General features: G+C 35.8%; 1 protein-coding gene across 2 annotated transcripts in view; it reads left to right on the plus strand.

The window, feature by feature from the left end:
* LOC112046270 (F-box only protein 32) overlaps positions 1-26,721 on the plus strand; it is a 31,777-nt gene extending 5,056 nt beyond the window's left edge. For both annotated transcript variants that reach the window (XM_024082871.2, XM_024082869.2), the window contains 7 exons: positions 15,465-15,558; positions 17,727-17,916; positions 18,820-19,001; positions 20,183-20,275; positions 22,150-22,307; positions 22,824-22,932; positions 23,847-26,721. In XM_024082871.2, coding sequence (XP_023938639.1) covers positions 15,465-15,558; positions 17,727-17,916; positions 18,820-19,001; positions 20,183-20,275; positions 22,150-22,307; positions 22,824-22,932; positions 23,847-23,942 — 922 coding nt within the window. In that variant the 3' untranslated portion in view covers positions 23,943-26,721. The remainder of the gene's footprint in view (positions 1-15,464; positions 15,559-17,726; positions 17,917-18,819; positions 19,002-20,182; positions 20,276-22,149; positions 22,308-22,823; positions 22,933-23,846) is intronic.

Here is a 26,721-nt window from a genome sequence, read left to right on the forward strand (position 1 = left end):
GAGGAAACCTGCATACCTGGGAATTTTCTTAATTCTCTACATGTGTGAAGTCTGCCAATCTGCATTGGGCCAGCGTGATGGGCTATTGGCCTAACCCCTCTCATTCAAACAGGAGACTCGTGCTCAGCAGTGAGTGGAATATCTGTTGATAATGATGAAGGACGATGGACTATCATTTTCGTACGATTGATCACTTTCGTTCTAATACTTACTTCTTATGAAAATCTGCCTTTTAAAATTCGAATGAAAGATAATAACTGAAGATGTTTCGTATATTAGTGTTGGTAGGTACAACCATAGGATTGATTGTTAATGCACGCGATTTTAAGTATATACATACATAATAGCCAATAGGCCTATGCGCTAATTATGTAATTAATAATTCGTTCGGAATGCGTGAAAAGGATGTTATTTAATATGTAAATATTTGTAAATTAGTTTTTTCTTGAATATTCATATTTGGTAACACAGTTTCACTGTTAGCTCGCTTATGCGCCAAATGACCGACTTTTGTTTTTTTTTTCACGAAATAGACTCGCGCTTGACCGAGCTATTAGATATCAAGATGTAGATGTGACTTAATGAACTTAACTCGGTCAAACTTGCCCAGAAAATACCTACCAATCTACTCTTATTTTAAAACAACAATACATTGTAATTAACCGACTTCCAAAAAGGAGGAGGTTCTACGTTCGGCTGTATGTATGTTTTTTTTTTTTTATGTATGTTAATCTATAATATTATTATAAAGCTGAAGAGTTTGTTTGTTTGATTGATTGATTGATTGAACGCTAAGGACTGGTCCGATTTGAAAAATTCTTTCTTTGTTGGGTAGCCCATTTATCGAGGAAGACTATATGCTGTATATTATCCCTGTATTCCTACGGGAACGGGAAATACGCGGGTGAAACCGCGCGATGTCAGCTAGTTAGATAATAAGAAATTATATACTTTGAAAAACGAAACTTAGTAAACGTAGAAAAGTACATATTTCGAAAAACGAAAATAAGATACTTATTGATAAAATATATGAGCAATATAAGCTTACATTACACATTTTTATCTGAATAAAATAATTTATATACTTAAAAAAAATAATTACGTTGATTAATCACGTGCATTTTAAAATAAAATCCAAACATTGCATTATAATATTGCTATTCTTTTAACAGAAGCGTTTTATATGTATAGGTAGCACTATTTTAATTACTAATAAATTGTTTTTTTACAACTAAAAAATATTGTTTCCTAATGCACATAATAAGTAGAGTACGAAACGAATGAAAATAAATTAGGTAAACTGGTTATTCATAATCTCGTCAATAGCAGACGTCCCGCAGTTCCACCCGCGTAGTTCCAGTTCCCGTGAGAATACGGGGATAAAATATAGCCTATGACACTCACAAATAACGTGGCTATGTATTGGTAAAAGATTTTCTAAATCGGTTCAGTAGATCCAGAGTTAACCCCTACAATACCACAAACTTTATCTTTTTATAATATTAGTATAGATAAGATTGACAAAGGACCTAAACACAAATCACAAATGGCGTAGGTAGACAACCACTCCCTATCCCCTATCAAATAAACTAGGCACACCCACTGAAAGGTTACTTCAATTTGGACGATTGCATTCATATCTAAATAACATTTCGAAAGGGCAAAGGGACCTTTCTATTTACCAAGGTTCACAATAGATTGTAGAATTGATATGATTCTAATACTAATGTTATTAAAAAAATTATACTATAGATCGCGACGAAACAAGGCGGACAAAAGTGGCTAATTGTCTACTTCATACAGCGCATTTTTACATACAATTTTGTGTTTACTTACAGTGTATGTATATTTATGTAATATAATATAGTTTCTACACTTCCTGAATATACAACTCGACATTGTAGACAATATTAAGGTATTATTTTTGTTTTTAAATAACTTTCGGTACGGCTAGATGAAATGAAGACAATTAGCTACCTTTGTTCGCCTCAGTTTTGATGCGCCAGTGCCATATCTAATGGTATAACAATAATTGGCGTAGCTATTTATAAATACTACTTTATACTGTTTAAAAAATAGTAAATTCTAAAATATTTAATTAATATCAAAATTGAAAACAAAAACAATATTGGACGACTATTAGTCTTTCCACAACTAAAATAATAATATGGTTAGTAATCTACGATAAGAACCATAAAAGACTGCAAAATCTTTTGCCCTAATACCTGTTAGGTAAGAACGCGTAATTTGTTTCACAGCAAAAAGTAATTATACTGCTGTGACAGGAAACGAGAAAGTGATTGAGCCAATTACAGTAACCACGCGATGCCCGTCTCAATTAACCTTGATTATTTAATATGGACATTGGACTAACAAGACCAAACATAACTATTATAAATACAAAAAAATCCTACTAATATATAAATGTGAAATGTAGAAATTCGTTACTCAATCACACAAACAAGTAACAATCACACATGCAAACTGCTTCTATAGAATGGATGTTTCATTGTGTTAAAATTACACGTGTGTAAAGACACATGATATATTTATTTGTGTTAAATATATTCGATGTGTGAGACGATATTTCAAAACTGTTTAAAAAATAAGCCTAAAAGGTAAATTAATTTAAATTTGAAAAAAGTTTTAAACACCCATCCATAGATTTAAGAGTCAGCCTTCTTCGATAAAGAAAAAACTTGAAACTTGTTTCAAATTTAGCATAGTAACACTTTTCAGTGAATATCAAAAATGCAACGCCCCAGTTTAGAATTTTTAAAATGGAAATCATTTTCAGCTGTGAGGCAGATGCGGACTGGATTTATAAAATGTGAAAAGCGTATTCATTCCCGAGGTCAAACTCGAGGATTGATATATTTCGTGAATATGAAGATGTTTTCATAATTTCATCATGTTTTGTCTAATTAGGGCCCGCACTGAAAATAGTACAGGGGGATTTTCTCGAATATTTGTTGTTGAATTTATTGCAGGAAATTCCGTATCATGAATATAGATTTTTGAAGTAAAAATCCCTTTAGTCGCTTTGGGCTTTTGTTGATTGGGGATAATCTTATGGGTTCGCGTAACCGTCATGTTCATGGCGCATGGGCAGTGTTTTTTTTTTTCTAATTGATAAGTGCCGTAGGCTCCTACCTGGGACCTCAGCAGGGCATCACCAGTGTTAGGGCGAGCGTAGAAACATCGCCTGGCGAGGCCCGAAGTCAGCAGAGTAGATTGGCGAAACGACTCTTTTTTTTTATTTAGACAGGCCAACAACATTTATGCACACAAAATAATTTACATACTAAGTTATAAAAAGATATACTGGAAATACAGATTTAAAACATAAATATCAATAACTGGGCTGGCACAGTAGACACAGAAATACTTAGGGTATAAATAGAACAAACTCACTATAAACATCTAACGACCACCTGTATATGTATATATAATGCATGTATCTGCAAATAAATAAATTGATTGATATAAAACAATATAAACTACAAATAACACGAAAAATTAAATAAAGAAAGCAAAAAATACTGATATGTAAAATATATATATTGTGCGTGTTCATTATTAGGTACTAAAAGCACTAAAAATTTTAAGTTATCACTTCTATCGTCAGACTATGACATTTTTTTTATTTTTTTTTAAATTGTAATATGTATATTATGTTCCGCAGTACCTCATGCTACCCTTCACAGTAGATAATGATTACAAAAAGAATCGTTTGTCGATTGTGCAACTGATCCAGTAAACTAGTTTTATATAGGTCATGGCCGGAATGATACGATAGGGACTTCGCTATATATGTTAATATTCGCTATATTGTCAATATTATATATTAAAAGCATTGTTGAAATAATTGAGAGGAAAAATAAAATAGAGCCAAAGATTTTTTTTTTGTAAAATGCCAGTAAACCTGTTGATCGAAAAATGTTTAAAATATTGGTGATTAAAACGGATCAATGCTTAAAATATGCAAGCAATTCAATTTTAAAGATATATTTACGCAGCCTACAGCTAGAGTAAAATTAAAATGTGTTATTTAAAGTATATATAATATATGTATACAAATTTAGTATTGAATATAATTATACAAAAAAAATATTATATCTAAATTACGTACATTACCAGTAATTTTGCTAGTTACAATTTTTGAAAAGTAGTACAGAGGTTTGGTAAAATAATAACATGTTTCAAGATTTTTTATCCCTATGACATAAAATATGAGATGAATTTCATGAACACTCACAGAAATTGGTAAGAAAGCAGACAGGTAAAACATAAAATGAGGTTAAAGATGGGATTTGTCAGGACGCGCGTTTGTTACTCATAATATATGACTCAAGCCTCCATGGCGCAAAGGTATGCGTGGTGGATGAAAGACGGGGAGGCCCTGGATTCAATCTGGGCTGGCTGACTAGCTGGACTGGGCCGCTTGAGGTTCTTAATCGGTCCAGGTCTGGCTGGTGGGAAGCTTCGGCCGTGGCTAGTTACCACCCTACCGGCAAAGGCATACCACCAAGCGATTTAGCGTTCCGATACGATGTCGTTTAGAAACTAAAAGGGGTTTTTATTTTCATCCTACTCCTAACAAGTTAGCCCGCTGCCATCTTTGATTGCATCATCACTTACCATCAGGTGAGATTGTAATCAAGGGCTAACTTGTAAAGAATAAAAAAAGGTAACCATAAATTAATGCATAGACTAAAAATAACTGCGACAAAATGTATTAAATTAACAAAAGAAATCTCTAGCAAAATTACGCTCTTAACTCTAAGTAATGAATGGGATAAAACAAAGCAAGCCCGTGCAGTCTATAATTACCCAAAGGTCAGGCTAAGTTAACCTTTTCAATGGAATGGTGGTAAAAAGCATTTTAAATTACTCTTTTCATTTCAACCCCATATGCTTACGAGTACATGGTAATAACTTGCTACAGTTCGTTTCATGTAGGATGGTGCGGGTAACATTTGGTTTGATTCTTGAAAGTTTGCCGCTATTCACGATAATAGTACGTATTATGAACGTCATACAGGCGACTGTCACCGTACACATGCTATCTGAAAAACACTTTAATCCTCCTGTGGAACTAATTTTTTCACAACTCCCGCGAGAACCACGGATTTATCGGGATTAAAAAAACCTATATGGTTGCCCAGGGCATATTCTATCTATCCAAAGTTTCAGCTTATAGACAAACATATAGGCTTACAAACGTAGGTACACACACGCCTTTACAATGTAGTATGATAGGCAGTATGTTTCGCACATTATAAAAAAAAAATAATAACAAAACTTCAAAAACATAAAACGTATACCGACTAAACTAAAGAGCGTAAAATAACATCATATCTTAGTATGATGTACTGATAATATGATGTACCTACTGATCATCAGGTAGAACATATTATACCTGCTGCTCAGTTTGAAGGCGGTGCTTCCGACACTAGCCACGGCCGAATCCTGAGCTTAATAGGAAATCATAAATGACCCGAACTGCGAATCGACCAAAACCACAATCAACTGTGTCAGAGAGATGGTACATAAATACATTTTAAAATATTAAGCTATTTATTTATGTATTTTAACCGACCTCAAAAAGAATGAGGTAGGTACTCAACTTGATTGGTTTTTTTTTATGTACTTCGTCGAGTAGCTAATCAAACATACTCGAAGACTCCTGAACCGATTTGGAAAATTCTTTGACCCTATAAGTAGTTCCATAGTCAAAATTTCTTATCTAGGCTTTTGACAATATAACCTGACGAAAGCTAAAAAATAAGCTTTAATTTGAGCTTTATTTTGTCAACATTCATCAAAATGGGTTTTTTATTATTTCTGAACAATTAGCTTTTTGCAATTACGATTTTATTCTCCAGGAACGGCGCATTATAGTCCTTCCGTAGGTACGTCCGTCTGTCACAGCCAATTTTTATAATTCATTTATTTGAAATTACGTCAAACGCAATTATCAAGACGATATAATAATTACATTCGAAGCAGAATGCTCAAAACGTATTGTACGAGTAAATCCTCACAATCCGCTTTCCACGGCTTCTTTGTTTCGTAAGTCTCAACTATACCGCGGTGTAATCCGTGCGGCCGCTTCAAATTATAATGCGATTTTATCGGGCTTCCCCTAAAATTATACTTTTCACTTCTTTAAATTTCACTTTCACTTAACTTAGGGAACAATTTTAGCCTCAATAGCTCAACGGTAAGAGCGGTCGGACTCATCACCGAGGGGTGGTGGTTCAATTTCCGCCCCGTTGGTCTATTGTGGTACACACTCCTAACACAGTCTTTTCCGACTAATTGGAGAGGATTGAGAATGTTGGTCGTATTTAAAAAGATATGGCAAATATTCTTTAAAAAAAAAACTATTCGGAATTTAAAATATTTGATTGTGTTAGTACAAGGAGTTCATATGACTTAGCTCGGGCCCTGCGCTACTATAAGTACTGTAGTACTGACATTATTTTTAACCCCCGTCGCTTGTCTGTATGTCTGTCTGTCAGTCTGTCTGTGGCACCATAACTCCCGAACGGATGAAGCGTTTTCAATGTAGTGAGTGTACAAGTGAGTGTTCTAAAACATGTTTGCTGTAAATCGGTCGAGCTGTTGTGGACGGTGAAATTGGGGAAAAATAACCGAATGTCTGCAATATACACTGAAAGAGAATATTGATGACTTGATTGAAGTGTAATTAATAATTTCATGACATTCGGGGGTTTTCCAAAATTTTCAGTTTTATGTTGTATTTTTCACAGCGAAGTTGTTCTTCTATAGGCGGTGATTGGGTAGCTATTTAAAGAGTGAGGAGCGTCGAAACAGGCTATATTTAATGTAGGTAACTATTTTTCTATATTCCTAAGTGATTAGGAACTATTACACGATAGTATTAAATATTAATAATGGTAATTTTGGCTCCTCTGCCGATCTTCTCATTTCTGATTTAATCACGCAGAGATACACCGTGCATAGCTCGCTTCAAATGTTTTTATACGAGTCAAATGAAAGCAAAACAAAAGAAAGTGCATCTATTTCCATAACCGAGATTAGGAAGTGACATTTAGCCGGCGCTCAAGGATATATACATTTAAATGATTTTCGTTCTAAAACGGGAATGATTCTTGTAGTATGCTTAGGCAGGGTGATTAACGTTTGGTCGTTGGCCGACGATTGGCAGAACGCCAGAGGATTCAGGGCGTTCAGGGCACAGTACCAGTATATTAGGTTATAATAATATGTTCCATTTTCAAATAGCCTTATGCAATGTGCATCTGTTTAGCATTTATGTTTTCCTGGTACATTGGGGATAATTTGTTTCAACTTCGCTAGTTGATTCCCTAGGTTTTAAAAATGAAAAAAAAAACTTCTTTTCATTTCTATTGAGTCAGTATGACTAATCTTAACAATATTAAAGAAATAAGACAAAGCAAAAACATACTAATTATATTGAAAAAAATAACATGAAAATAGATGCATATTAGATATATTTAAAAACATTTTAAGCCTCCTGGTAAAACTCTTCATAGCTCTCACATTGCGGTGTGACATCATAAACCGATAAACCGTGCTCCTTTACTACTTCTATGTAATGCCTAAAGAAGATTGCATTAGGCAACCAACGCTCTATTCTCCTGATTCTCATGCATTTTCCTGATAGATTATATTACTTATATTTACAATTTTACCGAGCACTAACTTCAAAGATAGATAAACCGTAACGACTATCAATGAAATCTGAATATTTTCACTGGCTATGTCTGGCACTGCTAGCCAGTGAAGATCATATTTTTTCCTACTATGAAATAGTGTTTTTCTTATAAAAATAAACAAGTAGATCGAGGTTCAATGACTAATCAATGTATGCAAATAAGTAACAGAATATAAGACATTAGGTTCAACGTACTAATCAATTTAAGTAACAAAAAAACAAAATGGAAGGTGTGCCGTCCGTTATACTTGCATGAATACCAAGGCTAAGAGTTGACTAAGCCAATGCCTTACAGATATTACAAAATTGCTAAAAACTCTTAGACGGCTTGAGTTTTTCTGACATTTCCAAAAATAAAGAACAAATTATATAGATATGAACGCCTCCGTGGCGCAGTGGATTTACAAGACGGAGGTTCTGGTTCCATCCCCGACTAAGCTGATTAAGGTTTTACCTTACCACTTACCACCCTTCCGGCAAAGACGTACCGCCAAGCGATTTAGCATTCCAGTAGGTACAATGTCGTGTAGAAACTGAAAGGAGTGTAGATTTTCATCCTCCTCCGAACAAATTAGCACGCTTCCATCTTAGATTACATCATCAGATGAGATTTTCAAGGGCTAACTTGCGAAAAATTAAAAATGATCATAACTGGGAATCGAACTCTGGATATAAAGCATCGCTTTCCCAACCGCGCCAGCTAGCCTCATATGATTACTTGCTAAAGTCCATTGCACAATCGGTGAGTAGAAAATTGCAGTCATTGCAGTGTCAACTGTCAGTGCTAGACGTAGGCGAGGCCGTTTCAATTCAACATAGTGACAAAATTGATCGCTATCCGTCCGTGTCAATGTCACGGGTAAAGGACACGCGGCGTTGTGTTTATTTCGTAGACAGAGAAGTAAATAGACCGATAGAAAATCTTCATCGCTTTTCCAAAGTTTAAAATCTATAACTCGAATACTTAAAAAATATGTGAGCGGTCACGGGATGTCTGGCAGATGTGAAACATCGACATTATTATAATCCATTAACACCGTACACGCTACTGCATATAGACTGTATATATATACCATCATATAGCGTGGCGACGCGTCGCCACGGCATGCGTCGCCACGCCAGAAATTTTACGTGTGTTTCACATCAAAAAGGGGTTTAAAGAGAACGAAACAAGAAAATATTTCAGATCGAAAAATAGAAATGCATAGCAATATAAAAATGGTCTTGTAAAGTCCAAGTAGTCGGGTATAAACAAGTTTTCATTTTATTTTATACTTGATATCCATATAATTTCATACAGGCAGTTGGCTCATATTTTATAGCAACTATGCCTAAAGTTTGTATCGTAGTTGAATACATTGCCAAATACGCTACAACCGTATTACATTTTTCTCCATATACTACAATCATCTTCGCCACGAGTTCATTCATTCATTCATTATCATCCCATATTCGGCTCATTGCTGAGCACAAGTCTCCTCTAAGAATGTTAGGCCAATAGTCCACCATGCTGACCCAATGCGGATTTTCAGACTTCACACACGCCAAGAATTGAAAAAATTCTCAAGTATGCAGGTTTCCTCACGATGTTCATCTGAAGCAGAGGTCGTATCCACTGGGCTGTCAAGGCTCACGCGACGAGTTCATTAATTAATTATTTGGAAAATGAAATCATCTCCTATTCCATTTAAATTCACAATGGCACGTGCCCACCTATCCGCGCTCGATTAGCTACAGAAAAACCGAAACCTAAATCAGTTGAAAAATTAAAATCCTAAATTGAACTAAGCTGAAAGTCAGACATTGCATTATCAACTGCATCAAAAAATATATTTTTATTTTTTAATTAAAACTAGAGGACATAAATTTAAAGCGAAACATTGATTATTCAGTTCACAGCAATTTAGTAGTTTACTTCATAACCGGTAGTGAACGACAACCGACCCGGAATACTTCGCTGTAGAAATTATGTTCTACGTAACACCAGTGTAACATGAGCCTTCACACTCCTCGAGAAGTTTACATATGACTATATATATTTAATATTAATGCACTGTAATATAGTCCGTATATTGTGAGTGAGATGGGATAATATGGCATGCGTATATTTTCCATTGTATCAGACTGTATCGTGTAACCAACGAAGACGGAAGACTTCAAGAAATTGGCGCACACCGTGTTCTATTTTTGAATTTCATTCCTATTTCACAAGTTATACAATTTTTGAACATGCTTTTTCTAAAATCTATTTAATTTTATAGGTAGGTACAAAAAAAGAGATAAACCCCTCTATGACGAGAATTTGCTGTGATTTTTTACTCTGAAATTAATTTTATTGCCTAGGTATCTTGTGTATATGATAATCATCATTTTAATTGTCAACTTATTTAAGAGGATCAGTGCAGGGCCTTTCCTTTTGTTCCAAATATTGTTTCCTTTATAGGAAACAGTATTTGGAGCTTAGACCCACCATGCTGCTCTAATATTGTTCCGATTTATTTTGTAATAACAGGTGTTATTACAAAACAAATACCTTCCGAACACTTAATTCGTTATAGGAAAAATCGATGAGGAAAACTGAGAATTTTCTGGGCCAGCGTGTTGGACTATTGACCTAGCCCCTAACATCGTGACAGGAGACTCGTGCTCCACAGTGAGCCGAACATGGGTTGTAATGCTGAAAATCGTAGGTTCCACCCTTACTTTAATTTCTCGTCACCATAGTCAGCATTTTCAGCAGGACATTTTCCACTGCAGAACATAGCCCTCTTGAAACGACTTCCAAATACCAAGGCTTTGAGACCACTTGATGTCAACGGTACGGTTGGGAGTTGACCAACACTGCGCTTTACGGGGTCATCATTCCAGCACCCTGGGACACCAACGTCCATCGACTCTTCGAATTATGTCCCGCCCATTGCCACTTCAGCTTACTCTCACTCATTGAATTATGTCGGTGACTTTGATTATTCTGCGGAATTACTTTGTTTGTTACTTATAACTATAAAATGAAAATCCGTTGACATTACAAATGCGTTACACATATGACAAGTAGGTGTGTGAATAATATATTGTGATTCACATGAGAAACCCTTTTAAATAATAAAAGCCATATAGGCATATGTACTTAAAGGTACCTACAATGGGATTCCAAGCAGCGAACCGATTGTATGTAGGCATGTGTTGCTCCAAACTTGGCCGTATCTACCTACCTATAAAATTCCACTTAAAAGTAGTCAAACTTAGTAAAATTTTACAGACAGACAGATGGAAAAGAAAATTTGATCCTACTTCTCATTTTTTATTGGTAGACTAGTGAACCCCCGCAACTTCGTCCTGCGGGAACTGTTGATTTAGATGTTGCTCAAAAACCTCCTCTCTCTACCAGTGAAATTGCTTGAGCCGTACCAGACAAACAGAACTCCTTAAAAAAGAAAATCGTGTAGGTAAACAACTATACAATAATCACTGGAGAAAACACAGTTATCTTGAAATCACAGACAGACACTTCATTTTTATTTATATGTATTGATAATTAAATATAATCTGGTAGAACTGTAGAAGGCTTATGATTAAGAAGATGAGTGCCGTTATTTTAGGTAACCTAAATTGCATGCGAAGCTAGTAAATACCCGTAAATAATTAATATAAATGTATTGGTCTGGGTTGCGGCACAGAAAAGATATTACAACCAGTAGTTGGACTTCATACTAGAGGTCGAAACGCGAGCTATACCTACGCTCCTTGAACATGGGGTGATCGTAGGGTGAAGACAGTCGCGACTGTGCCGCGGTGACGAACGAACGCACGGTGTATTAACAGAGTAAAGTGTATTAATAGTATTAGATTTTTTTAATTATGACCAGTAGGAAATACTGTGCCGTTTTTGGATGCATGAATTCAAAATTATCCCATCCAGAGATAACTTTTTTTAAGTTACCTGGAAACTCTGAAAGGTTAACTTTAAAATAAATTTACTTATTAGTAGGTAGGTACATAATCTTGTATTTTTTAATGGATAAGGTATTTCCTTTTATCTCCAGAATAAAGGTAGGTATCTGGATTAGTAAATAAAGTGAATAGAGTAAAGGAAAGTGATTGACACGATTGAAATATGTAGCTATACGCGGTTCATGAATCACGATACAGTAGGTACGATAAGCTTGTATTAAAACCTCGACTGCTTGTACAATGTATTGTGTGACTGTGCTCGGATCATTTGTGTTTTGTTACCCGACTGCGGCGAAGCCCAAAGGAGGAGTATGTGTTTGAATGTTATGACTTGTTGTTGTATGCGGGCGACGGGAGGAAAGGACTGCGCGGGTGTGAAGTCGTACGCGCTGGGCATCGTTACCCCCCTCCCGGACCGCGCCGACCTTCGGGAGTGTTACGAACAAATTTGCCAAGCACACATACTGATAAATGATATGTCATTAGACTCGTCTAGATAGGCCGAGTGTCACTGGGTAACTTAGTTCTTAAAAAATCAAAATGGCGGATTTTATGCACTTTAATGTGCAAGCTCATAAAACTTTTGCTCAGCTTGGCATTGGTGACAAGAATTTTAACCGACTTCCAAAAAGAATCGTATCGTATTTACAGCGATATTTCCGTCATTTGTAAACCGTTTCTTTTTTGTTTGGATGAATATTCTTTCAGGTTAGTCCCATTTTTTTCATGTCAGGATCTGATAATGGCGTCCTAGAGAAATCTAGGGGAACTATCGTATCGTAGGGACAATTAGTGCGTTTGTTCATTGTTTCATTATCTATTTTAAATCACTACAATTTCATGAAGGTATTTATCTTTTTTTTTATTTGTTCACGTAGTGTGGAGGTAATATCTAGATGGCATCACCGAAATAAATATGTTTAAGAATACGACCAATCCTTCAAGATCATTGACGTAGTATCAGCCTTAATTAAATCAACCAATCAAAAAACACGCATTTTTATTTATCACTTCCCATTTTACTACAATTTACAAAGTATTTTATTTGTTTATATAAAAAAAGTTTATTTACAATCACAAAACTAAGTGGAAACACAAAGTTAGCAAATGTAATTAAATTGCTGCATGCGGGCAGCCCTATGACATGTTTACGTACCGCGCGGCTGTAGGTATTTATTTCAAAAATACGGCCGAGTTATTATACTGCTTGTAATATCTTTACTGTGGTTGCGGTCTCGGTCATTGAACAAATAACTCCAAATACAGCCCGACAAAGGCCCGGCACCGCCAACGTAGGTACATTACCCGCAACTCGTATAGTTGCAAGACTTGGGAGCTCAGCGCAGGTCAATGACTTCACTACTGCACATCCTACGATGTAATACCTACGTATTAGATGCGATCTTTCTCCCAATAAATAAGTTTGCATGTATGTTTATTAATCATGAAAATATAGATACAATGAAAAAACGCATTTTACATTTTAAAGCATATTTTTTATTTAGATACATGATGACAAATCCCCTCCAATCCTTTCCCCTCCAATTAGCAATTCAACTCAACCCCTGGAGCTATTAAAATTTAAAAGCAATTAATAGTTAAGTATTACCGATTGAAATTGAGGGTGTTTTTTAAACGATTTCAAAATAGGAAATATATAAAGAAGGAAGGGTTTTTATATTTGATCTGTATGTATGTTTGCTCATCATCCACCATCGTGAAGAAAATATAGGGGCCAAAAGGAAAAGAAAGAAGATTTTATAGGTGGTCACGGTCAACTTACAAATTACCCCCCAAAGGGGTATAACACTAAACGTATAGGAAACCTAAATAGTAGTATTAACTACTTGTAAATGCGGAAGAAAGTTACCTTACGTAATAAGTCTACTATGTATACAACCAAAATGACAGCATATTATAATACTAACAGTTATTATAATAGTTAATACGCTTTCTAGATAAGGAAATTTGTATCGCACCGCAACTAAAGACGGCATTTATACCTCAATTACATGGAAAACTGTCGCACTTGACGCATTTAATAATAATTGCTTTTAATGCTAGCCACAAACGGTCAATTATTCGCACGTTTCTGTAGCACCCACGAATTATTGATCGTGTTGGTCACTACGTACTGCGACTTGTAGAACATGCCGCGTAGGTACTGCCGTTTGCTTTTCAGAAACGTGAGAATAATTGACCGTCAATGGCGACCTTAAGCTTCAACAATAGGGAAACTACGGGTTCATTTTCATTTACAAGAGCGGCAAATTCTACCGACGACCGCAGTCGACTGCAGTCGTCGGTAGTAGCTGTAAATGAACACTTTTTTGGGGCGTTTGCACACGACGACATCCTACTATTAATATTATGAACATGAAAGTTTGTATGGATGTTTGTGTGATGTGAATGTAACGCCGCAACTACTGAACCGATTTGGCTGAAATTTGGAATAAAAATATACTCTGAATGAACACTACTTTTCATCTCGGAAAAATCCATGGTTCCCGAGGGATTTGTAAAAAACTAAATTCTACGCGGAATAAGTCGCGGGCGTCCGATAGTCTGACATAAAACGCGACAATCCCAAATACATTTTTTTTACTAGCGGACCCGGTCAAGCTTTGACATATTATGTGCACTTACTTCTTTTCTACCCCTACCCATGTCATGTCTAAACATATACAATTACCCTTAAAATAATTACTAATTTTTAGTAACCTAGTGCACTACAGTGCACACAATTATATTTTTATTTCTGACATTAATATTATTACAATCACACCATTTAAATGTCTGCAATTATACCGGCCACAGACCGGAACATGCTGCTTGGCGACAGAAATAGAAGTCACACGTCTTGCTTACTTCCCCGTACGATCTATCACAAACATATATGATTCGGAACATCGTGCGTTAAGCTGAGCAATACAAGATTTTAGATGTTAGCGGTAACGAAAAAAAATATTTTTGCCTTTAGTATCGAAATATCCTCCAATAAAAATTTTCAAAATATCTTCAATGTACAGATATTGACCTGTTACAGTTTTATTAAAAGTATAGATAGATATAAGTATAGATGCATCTGACTATAACTGCGACGCACATCTAAAGTATGCAAATATGTAGTTGATAAAATTAAGATAAGGTTTGAATTAACACGATGTTAATTAGTCACCAGTCAAGAGATTTCAATACGTTTATCAGTAGCAAGATTTAAGAGCACTTCAAGTGGTATAATTATAACAATAATACCACTAACACTACAGATATTATTATTGAGTAATTTTATTGTCGCGCAAAAGGAATATTTTAGAAAGAAACTAAAACACAATAATACTAGTTTTAGCATACTCCGAAGTGGATTACAAAAAATAAGAAAACAAATGTCGAACTAAGGTTAGTATTCACAACATTTGTCAGGACAACCTAATTAATAAATCAAACTGTAACCAAAATAAGACCCTATCATGGAAGAGAATGACCTTGAGTGGAGTCACGCACTTGTGAACGTTGTGTGTAGGGTTTAAGACATCTTTAACAATTAACCAACACTCCCCTTCTCCACTCAAGTCACTCTCCCTGCCTTCTCTAACTCCCCACTGTTTACGGAAACATGTCGCGCCACCTGACGTCATATCCATCTCAAACTACTATTTCCTACACTAGTATAATAATTTATAATTTGATTAAGAGTGTTTATAAAAACTGTCGTTCATTTTGCACTTAGGCTATTCACTATGTTAAAATCAATTAATAAATAAATATAATGTATTGCATGCAGGATCGGGACCAGCGAAGAAGGAGAAAAGACCACAGACGATGTCGTCGCAAGAATACCACCACACTGCCACATCACGATCAAATGCACAAGAGAGGTAAGAGTCAACTTTGCGGTTAATGGCAGGCATCCACAGATCCGCATCATATCGGACGTATCGCATGTTTGATGCGATACGTCCGATATGGTTTTAGTATTCTTTGTATAGTCATGGTTATAGTTATAGTCATACAAGTGCGTCCACTGATCCACATCGTACGGATCGCATCGAACGGATATTTTGTCGACAGTAAAATTAAAAATCCGTTTGGTACAATGCGTCCGACACGTACGATGCGGATTTGTGGACGCCTGCAATAAGAGGTAGTCATAAATTAGCTCATAACTGCGATCACACCAATTTCGTTCGTAACACTGCCGATGGTCCGCGCGGGCCGGGCGGGGCTGTGCTTCCCTGTGCCCCGCGCGTACGACTTTACACCCGCGCAGGTCCTTTCTTCCGTCGCCCGCATAATATCATGGGAGTGTCATCGACGAACTTGCCAAGTATAAGTATACTATATCTAATACAACCAGAATCGGAAATTACGACTAATTCTAGTGGAATGGTGGAAATGTCGAATTCTAGTGGATCAATACTGGCTGCATTTCCGCGTTGGACAGCGAGGCTGAAAAAGTTAAAAGAATATTCCTTTATCTCCTAAATTCCTCGCAACCGAATGCGGCACATTCCGCAGACCTCGACCGAGGTACAGCCCCGTGCAACACGACCCTGACCCATTTCCAGATACGAGTAGTTACGTACCCGTTCGTTTTTCCTGATCGCTTATACGAGTAAATCTATGTCCTACTTAACAGATAAAAGAATGAAACAAACTCCCGTATTTCTTTACTGAGTTTACCGGTCGTGATTTTCAATCGTTGTAAAATCATGACATAAATAGACCCATTTTAGAAAAAAATATCGAAATAGGTTAATTTCTCATTTAATAATTAGTTTACTCGTATGTATGTATGGATAGTTACACCTTTTATAATTACAGAACGGTTGAAGGGTCGTAATGAAATTTAGCATAGATAAAATCTAAATCTGGAATAGTACACAGTCTACTATAGTAGTATTTCCACGAATGCTGGATCTGCGTAAATGTTATTATAATATGATTTTTTATAAAATATACATATCGTTATATCGATTTAGGTAGGTACCTACCTACGTTTCTTAAAAAGGTAGAATTATTTTACGTTCACAGAAAATTAAAACGTCGATATATTAAAAAGCTATGTTCACTTTTTCAAAAATAAACGTTTTGAATCTTTTCAGAAAAGATTTTTTTAATATTTAGCAGTTGCCAGCCTCCCTTTTCCAGCCAATTCTTAAGTACAGTCCTTACAAACTAGCAACAACAATGACACAGGGTACAGGGTAGGTAATTAATAAAGGGTGCAGTGCATAGGGGATCTGTGATCTATAGAGTACCGTCTGGCCTTGGAAGTATTAATGATCCCTTTTAATCTCACGACATCTTCGCAGCTTTGCTCCTTTTATAAAAAAGCAAAATGAAAGTTCTCTCGTCATCGGCTTCATAAGGCATGATATCAACGTATGCCACGTTGAAATAAAAACCGCGTTCGTCAAACGAAAAACTACTGCTAAAAGGCGACAGTTATTAGTATAATTATTTAGTCTGTCTATCTCATGTTTGTAGTTTTTATTACCCGACTTCAAAATTTCACGTTCGTTAGGTACCCGAAGACAAAGATTTAGAAAATTTTTGTTTGTTTTTCGCATTTTGCTTTTTGTATTTACGCGTTACTCCTCAGGGGTACCATAGGGTCCTGGAGAAATCAAGGGAACTTTTCATAATATTGCTCCAAGTTAAATATCTGTGAGACCGACCGCCAGCAACTTTCCTTTATTTCATTGAATGCTTTACTAAAATTGCTCTAACTCCCAAATTACTGCTATCTGACGAGTAAACTAACAAAAATAGAAACTATGATTTTTAAAACATCTATGCATTTTTACAGATAATGTCGAATAGATCACGTTTCCATCTTAAGGTTAACACTCTTTAAAGTTCATCGTCACTTATCAGATGAGATCGTAGTCAAGCGTTAGCTATGTTGAATACATTGCTTCCGTTTCCTCATGTAAAAAGTGAAACTATCCATTCAAAGCTCATTAAAAAGTACCAGGCAATCATAAAGCACGTGCAGTAATCAACACAGTGTAATTGAAGTGAAACTCTCTAATCTCCGCAGATTGCAGGCTTCAACGGGCTGTCTGAGGCGGTGCGTCGCTTGGATTTCTCCTCCGCCGTCCGCGACGTTCGCAGGTTCAATTACATCTGCGCACTGTTAGAGCTCCTACTAGGAGGACAGAAGTTGACCAACTTGCCGGGAGCAGCGCAGAAACTACTGCTGTCTATGCTAGAACAGCTGGCTGATCAAGGTACTTACTAATGAGTTGGACTTTCTAAAAAACATTTTAGGTCTTTATTGGCAGTAGTTATCCACTATTAGTTTTTTGTTTTGCTCATTTCCTTTTCCAATTGGTATCGATTACTATAAAAAGATTACATTGTTCGTTTTAATTAGATATCCTTTATTTCCGAACACAATAACGCATTCCTTATTAACGTAAACATCGATTAATTTGCGAATACAAATGTATGTCACTTACCTACTTATTGTAAGGTTGTGCCATAGGTACATATCAAGAGTGACGTCTTGGTGCTTCTATTTGGTTTTTTAGTCTTGTTTATGCTCCAATGGTCGTACATGTTGGCAATATAATCCTAATGTGTGGCATAGTAAACTTTAAATAATTATTAAAACTTTTCTTTCTTGTCTAAAAAGCTGCCATAAACTCACCTTCGACTCGCTTCTCCTCTCAGAAAACTCATTGGCTAAAATCCAAGGTTAAGTAAGTACGGCTTGGCGGAATTTACACTACCTTAAGATCATTATTGAGAATTCTCTGGAATATAATAAAGAGATTTCTCTCCCAGAAGAAAATCTAAGTCTGAACCCATCGGGCTATTTCTCCCTATTGAGCTATGTCGCGCTATTGCTTCCTATTAAGGAACATTAAACATTACCTATACTAATTATTAAAAGGGTATCCATTATTTACGTGGTTTTAGGTGATTTTCTAGCCTAGATTGTTAATTGCGAAATTTGACTCGAACCTTTAGCATAGTATTTAATTTTCATCAAGCTTACACAGTTCTCTGTTAAACAATTATTGTCTTAAATTGCCATATGAGATTGAGTGAGATCCTTCTCAATCTCTTGCCTTAACCTTACCTTAATGGACGCTCCCCTTATCAGATTAAATTTTCTTGATCCACAGTTGCACAATCAAAACAGAATTTAAACGCGCTTCGCGCATTATTAGTGGCGTTGACCGCTTTAAGAGAAGCGGAGCGAAGAGCTTGCTGGGGCCGGCCGCTGGGCTCCCGCGCGCTGTGGGGACACCACGACCATGCCATCGCCAGGATCAACCACATCGCTAATAGCATATGTATACAGGAGGTAAGGTAACCCAATACACTAGGCCTCATTCGCACGAGAGTTAAAAAAGCGATAACTCCTCCGTCATCGGACGATATTTTCTCTATTTCTCTTCACGTTGTTGCCACAGGACTTCGTCGAAGTGTATTTGAGGTTTGAGGCTTTCTGTTTGTGGTACTGACAAACGCGCTTTTAATGACCGACTCGTTACTATGCCCAGGCTTCCTCTCTCCCATGTGATAAACAGATTCACCCCACTGGTATAATGCAGGTTGGCAGGAACCGACGGCTTCATTGAGCGCGCAATCGCAAATGTATCTGAGGCACCCGACCAAGTATCTTAAAGTGACGGTTTAGTCTTATATTGTAAATGTTGCAACTTCTCATCTACCCTTTTGACTAGATTTTCATGCACGAGAAATTCTTGGAAACGAGGTCTACTGAGATGACAATTGTTAGAAAATTCACAAGTCATTGTGTATTCCGTTTCATAACTTTTGACATGCAAATAACTCTTATAAAAGGGCTCATGTTTTATTGCGGACGGGTGGATGACAGACGTCTGATGGAAGGTAATTTTTAGACATTATTTCTTGGTTGAAAGTACTTATTACAGAGTAATACTTCGTTAGACAATGCAATTTTGATTATATTAAGTAGGTATCTATAGTAGAGGCAAATATCTTAGCATTCTATGGATTCACCGTGCAGGTGCCGGGTCCATCACGTGGTAGAGAGAAAAACTCCGAGCAGAGTCATGGCCTTGTGACTAATGGATTTAATCGTAGGGTTAAGGAATTCCTTGACGATCGATCAACACTCAACTTCTCCGATCGTGTTCTACCCTACCTAGCTAAATTTGGTAAGATCCTATTGGAGTAGCTTTGAATACTTGTTCTAATATAAAACTACAAAGCTTTGGTTATGTTATTATTAATGACTAGCAGACGTCGCGCGGTTTTACCCGCCTGGTTTCCGTTACCGTAGGAATACGGGGATAAAATATAGCCTATATAGCACTCGGGGATAGTGTAGCTTCCCAACAGTGAAAGAATTTTTCAAATCGGTTCATTAGTTTCAAAGCCTATTCAATGCAAACAAACAAACAATTAAATCTTTCCTCTTTATAATATTAGTATAGATATTTTTTTTGATATTGAATTTTTGATTAAATTTTTCATTTGGCTTTGATACTGTTCCAGCCCGGTCCAGAAGTAGTGCCTAAACTACACGACTTGCCCGAGGAGTGCATCAGGGAGATTTTGTTAAGGATATCGGATCACAGGGATTTAGACGTAAGTACCTTTTATAATCAATTAACTAAACGAACTTGCAGTCCTGCTGGTACAATACTAAAAATGTTGTCATCTCGACTGCGGAAGGTATATTGCTGTTGTATTATATTCGGATCCTCTAGTGCTCGGGCGTATTTCCCATAATAGCCCAGTCATATTAGACAAAAAAAGGGGTCAACCTCGGAATGAGAGATAATAAGCTATAAATTGGTATAAACCTTTGTTTATATACCTGGATATACTTGTCCCTACCCTACGACCTTTTCTATTTATAGCCGGGACAGATGTTCTATTGTATTCAAGGCCACTTTCTCTTTTAAGGGACCACTTTGTATTCGTCAAGATTACTCGTTAGTTTGAAATTGTATCTTCGCAACGACGGACGTACGGTTTTAAGAGCTATGGCTGATTTGTGTTTTATATGTGAAAGAATGAATGGGGCTGGATGCTTGAAAATGGAATCCTGGAGCCCATAAGAACGTTATTACCTCCAGCACCAACCGAACTACTAAATATAATATTTTGCAATTGCAAAAATGGTTGTGGTTCCCGCTGTGGATGCCGAAAATCAGGGCTACTATGTTCTTTAGCTTGTGGCCAGTGCAATGGACAAGCTTGCCTCAACGCTGCACAATATCCAAGTAATCCCGATGAAGAAAACGCGTACGATCCTGAAATTCTGGAGGGTTTGGAGATGAATATGACCGATAATGAGGATGATGACAATGAATTCAACGTTTTCGAGCGACAACAAGAAGAAGACGACGAAGAAGATGAAGATAACTAGCTTCTATTCACAATTTTATTATAATTAAAACCAATAAAAATTCTTATAATATTTAAACTGACATTTCAACAAATGTATAGTATGGCATATTTAATGATAAATAAAGATATGCATAAAATAGATCCCCTTATTATCTTTTTAACTGAAAATATATATTCCAGAATTAATAATATACTATAGTTGAATAGTTAAATATAAATAATTAAGTTACTGATTTTTAATAAAATATCAACAATTAATAATTAGTACATAAATAATGGCCATTGTTTAATAATTATAATAATTTAATAAATAATAGACTTTATATAACGTACTGATAACCGTAACTCACGCTTGACCTTGCTTTGGACCATATATGACTGTGCGCTGCGCACTCTTCGCGCTCTACCTCAAAAACGGTTGATCGTATAAAAAAAAACGTAAAACAAAAATTGTAGAGAATTTTATACTCTACATTAACTATCTAACTTATTACAACTTATAGGTAAAAATATCATTTAAGCAATAGAAAGCGAGATATTCACAAAAAAACAATTTTTATGACCTTTGACCTTCAATATCTTAAGACGCGGATACGGTATCATTTGTGACTTTTGAGACAACATTTAGCACGACAAAACAAAGGTTTATACCAATTTATAGCTTATTATCTCTCATTCCGAGGTGAAACCCCTAAAATGACTGGGCTATAACTCTATGGTTTTATTCTTTGAGGAAAAATAATTAAAAATGTCTAAGCAACATTAATAGTAGATTAAAGGCGTGGGTTATATAGACAGTCGGAAATATTTGAATTACTTTGTATGAAAACACAAAAGTTTTTTTTTAAAAAAAAAAAATTGTTATGCAGTTCGGCTCCTATAAGTTAACTTGTCAACACCTTGAAGACTTCAAGGTGTCTTCAAGTGTCAACTTCAAGTTGAAGTTATGGAAAATACTCCCGAGCACCCTGTATTAGCTTTAGCTTATTCCGTCATTCCTCATTCCGAAGATAAATTTCGGAATGACGGACGGAGTTTACTGCCCAAGACAAGCGTGCGTAAAAAAAATACATGAATAATCCTAAAGTATTTAATGTATTGTCCAGTCAGCGTCTAGTGCGTGGCCGCTGATGGCGGCGCTGTGTTCTGAACAGCGCGTGTGGCGCGAGCTGGTCGACTTCCACTTCACGCAGCAGCAGATCGACTCGCTGCCCAAGGCGGACGGCAAGGAGGACTGGAAGAAGGTCTTCCATCAGCTACGGAAGTGAGTGTTCTACCATTAGTGTGAGGGGTAGAAGTGAAGTGCTCGTATAGTCAAGTCAGCGTCTAGTGCGAGCTGGTCGACTTCCACTTCACGCAGCAGCAGATCGACTCTCTGGGTACATCTTTGCCAAGTAACATTTTACAAGTGTTTGGTAGTAACATTAGCTGTCTTACGCTACGCGGGTATACCGCGGGGAGACTCCTATACATACAAGAGAAAGTTTTTTGGAGTGTACAATTTACTATATGTTGTACATAAATGAATTTTAATACACGCGTAGTTTACTAAAAATATACCAAAGTTATCGTTTACCGAAGTTTACTTTATAACGGATTTTTAGGGAAAGGCCGTGATGGTGGCGTTTGATAATTATAATAACTGTCCATTATTTTGTTATTTTTGGGGTCAGAAAATGAAAAATAATTCATTTCTTAAAAATTACAGACTGTTACTGAAAATATATTCTATTAACAATACAGAAGCACCATGCGCATATTAAAGTAGTTGGTACCACAGGTTGTACGGGCTGAGGGAAGACGCGCAGTACGCCGAGACGCTCTCCTTGTGCCGACACTGCAAGTGCCTTTTCTGGCGGTCGCTGGGACACCCCTGCATAGCTGATCAGGTAATGCATTCACTTCTTTTTAAATAATTATTTATTTTTACTTGTCCTATCCTATCCTATGGCTACAATTGGAGGAGGCTTTCACTGCTTTATGCAGTCCTTACAAAAAAGAATAATAAAATGAAAAATTAACATTACTAACATAATATAAAAAAAATTTAGATAATATCAACTAACCTACTAACAATCTATAAAACTTGTAAACCTTAATAATAATTTTCAAAAAAATATCTGTAATTGTAAGGAAATAAAGCTATTTTTATTTTATTTTTTATTTATTTATCCTATCCTACTACTATAAACGCGAAAGTTTGTATGGATGTTTGTTACTCTTTAACGCCGCTACTACTGAACCGATTTGGCTGAAATTTGGAATAGTAATAGATTTTACTCTTTTCATTCTGGAAAAATCCATGGTTCCGCGGGATTTGTGAAAATCTGAATTCCACGCGGACGAAGTCGCGGGCGTCCACTAGTCAATACATATAAATAAAATTGATTTGTCTGTCTGTGATTTCAAAAAAACTACGATTTCTGAAGTGCTTTTAAGTTATTTAATATATGGCCAAGCTTTTCAATTTTTTTTTGTCTGTTTGGTCACTTAGTCGTAGTAAATAAGTTATAGTAATACACTTGGTCTGGGTATAGACCATATTGAATAACTATACTAGTCTGAGCTAAAATCTGGAACGGCTGAACTTATGTTAATGGAACCGATTTTCACTGGTAGATAGGAGGTATTGAGCAACTTAAGCTACTTTTAATCCCGAAAAAGGTCCCGCCCGTCCCGGGATTTGTAAAAAACTGAATTTCACGCGATCATTCTCAGGTGCCCCTTATCTTATTTGTGATAGAATACCTTATGTTACCTTATGTTATATTACATATTACAATAACAATGTAATATTTTTCAGTGTCCGGAGTACCGCGAGCGGCTGAAAGAAGCAGGCGGCCCCCTGCCGCCGCACCCCGTCCCGCCCGCTGCCTTCCTCAAGTTTTTCTCCCTCTAAACTTTACACGGTTATTTGTGACATGATACCAATAAATACTACACTACGTGATCGAGCCAAGTTTGATGATCTTTGTAGACTACTGCAGAGGCGGATCCAGGGGAGGGCTAAGGGGCCTGTGTATTAAGCCTCAATAATATATCAGCTTTACGGTTAAGGGGCCGGACCTGTTATTGTAGCAGAAGTTTATCGCTTACTTAGTTCGCTTAAAAAATATGGCTAATTTAACAATTTTTTTTAAAAATAATTCTAATACATATAATTATTATTCTAAATATCTGAGGTACCTCTCTACAAGCCAAGAAGTCATTGAAATGTTACCCAAGGAGGCTTTTTATATAAGCTGTCAAGCTTAATAAAATGTATGTCTTTTTCCAATCTTAATATTTCACTAACACAGAAAAAGTCAAATTTTGCAAAATCAAGCCCCCATATATGACAATCCTGGATCCACCACTGCCTAATAGCGTGTTGATGACGACATTCGGATTTCTTAACATATGAAATTGGATTTCGAATTTAATATGAAATAAAGGGTAGCTATCAGCAGCAAATTCTCAATTTGCTGATCAGCTAAGCAGTTACTGTAGAATACTGTTCGACGATTGATTTTCATGTAAAGAAGTTCATCCATTAAAAGGTTACAATTCATATACTGTATACACATACAAAACTAAAGTAAATTACAGTGTGAAGAATCTGCCATTTGATATATATGAATCTAACTTCTTGCTAGTAATTAAGGTTAAACTGAGAACAATGTTCATCTCTCTAAACCATCCAATAGGTATACCTACTAGCTGCTGTTCTAATACACTATTAAGAGACAAATATAGGTCACATTAAATAAATATAAATTAGTAAAAAGTACCATTTCAATATTTAATTTTGTGTATTAAATTGGAGATTACTAAATTGCTGATCAGCAATGAAAAACAAATGGACTATTACGAGACTAAGGTAGCTTTGGCAAAAATTACTTTAGCTTTGTTACAATTTCCCTTGTAACTTTTTAAAAAGAACTGTTTATGTTTTCTGATTTACGTTAATTTCCTTAACTAAGTAATATTTAGTGAAGGTTTGATAAAATTCATTTAAATGACAAATTTGTTTGAAACTAAAGTAAAAGGATTTGATATACTAAAACTAGGTATGATTAATTTTTAGTCAATATTATTTTGCTAATAGATAATGTGAACTAAAATTACTAATGCCTGAACTATAGATGCTTTAAAAATACTTTGTGATATAATTCCCAAATTATTATTATTATTAATTTTTGTGTGTTGTTTAATAATAAATAATTAATGAATAGAATGTATTCCAGTGAGTTCTCGTTGTTTTAAATATTAATGTTTTTGTACTATTAAGTGTTAAGTTAAATACAATTAATTGGCTAAGTGAGCACTTTTTTAACTTGAAAAAAGAAAATTAATGTATTGATACATAGGTAACTATATCTTGGTGAGATATTATATTTCTACCGCTTAGGTAGATATGACTGCTATTAAAATTTAAATTATGACTGAAAATCTCATTCTTACGAGAATGAAATGCTTTCTGACTTGCAAGAGCTAACCTAACTATTATATAATAGATCTATATTAAGCTATATTTCTAAATCACTACATCACACTACATTACCATAAATAGGTACATATTTTTCTATAAGGTTAAAGTAAATCACAGGCAGTTCATTAAAATAATTACACGAGCGACAACTGCTATTGACGACTGCAGTCAGCGACGTCTCGGCGGCAGCCAACGGCAGTCGGCGACGTCTCGGCGACGGTCGACGGCGGTCGCCGACAGCAGTCGACTGCCGTTAGCTGCCGCCGAGACGCCGAGACGTCGCCGACTACGGCGACTGCCGTCGACCGCTGAAAGTCACCGACTGCAGTCGTCGGTAGCAGCTGCCGCTCGTGTAAATTAACACTTAGGCCTAAATATTAAGAGATTTGGGTATCTAATTACTAATTTACCTTACTAATGTAACATTGAATATTTGAGTCTGATTAAAGTTGGTCAAAGACTGCCTAAAGAATCGCTGATTGCACATGTGACCATGTTCATTGTATTGTGAATGCAAAAACTATGCCTTATGCGGTTCTTGTGGCAGTGAGATCGGCGTATTACATCACTGTCAAAATAATGTTCATTATTTGCTGTAGTTACGTAGTTGTTGATAATAATGTGATATTTTAAGATAATTTTTGAAAAGCGAAATGAGAAGTTACACTCAGTAAACTGAATTACTTTAAATCATACACCCTTTTAATCCAGCCAAATAATTTTATCTTTCCTAATAACAATAATATTGTGAATAAAGCTAATAATGTCAATAATTTTGCCTGTATTGCATGTGGGTTAACATATTGAAGAGTACTATTGACAAAACTAGCCTTTAAGTACCAATGTTAGTAGTGAAAGACCACAATAAAAGGTTTATTGATTATTATTGCCGCATATTCCATTTGGAAAGTATAATTGGAAGAGAATGGAAGATATGGACTGGCATTTTATTTTAATTACAATTTGCTTTGGTGTTCTGATTTTTATCTGATCTCATTCAAAAATTCTCAAGAGTGTAACTGAAAGAGCTGATAAAATTTGATAGATATAAGTTTTAATGTAGGAATAATGCAGCATATATATTGTTTAGTCATTTTTAGTTAATCTGTGATGTGTTTTGTGCAAAGGAATTGTTTTTTTTTTGTGTCTATGTTTCTCTATATTATGGTGATCTTTAAACAAATAAAGTTATTTTGAGTATGTGAAA

Source organism: Bicyclus anynana, chromosome 15 (assembly GCF_947172395.1).
Source record: "Bicyclus anynana chromosome 15, ilBicAnyn1.1, whole genome shotgun sequence".
Lineage (NCBI taxonomy): Eukaryota > Metazoa > Arthropoda > Insecta > Lepidoptera > Nymphalidae > Bicyclus > Bicyclus anynana.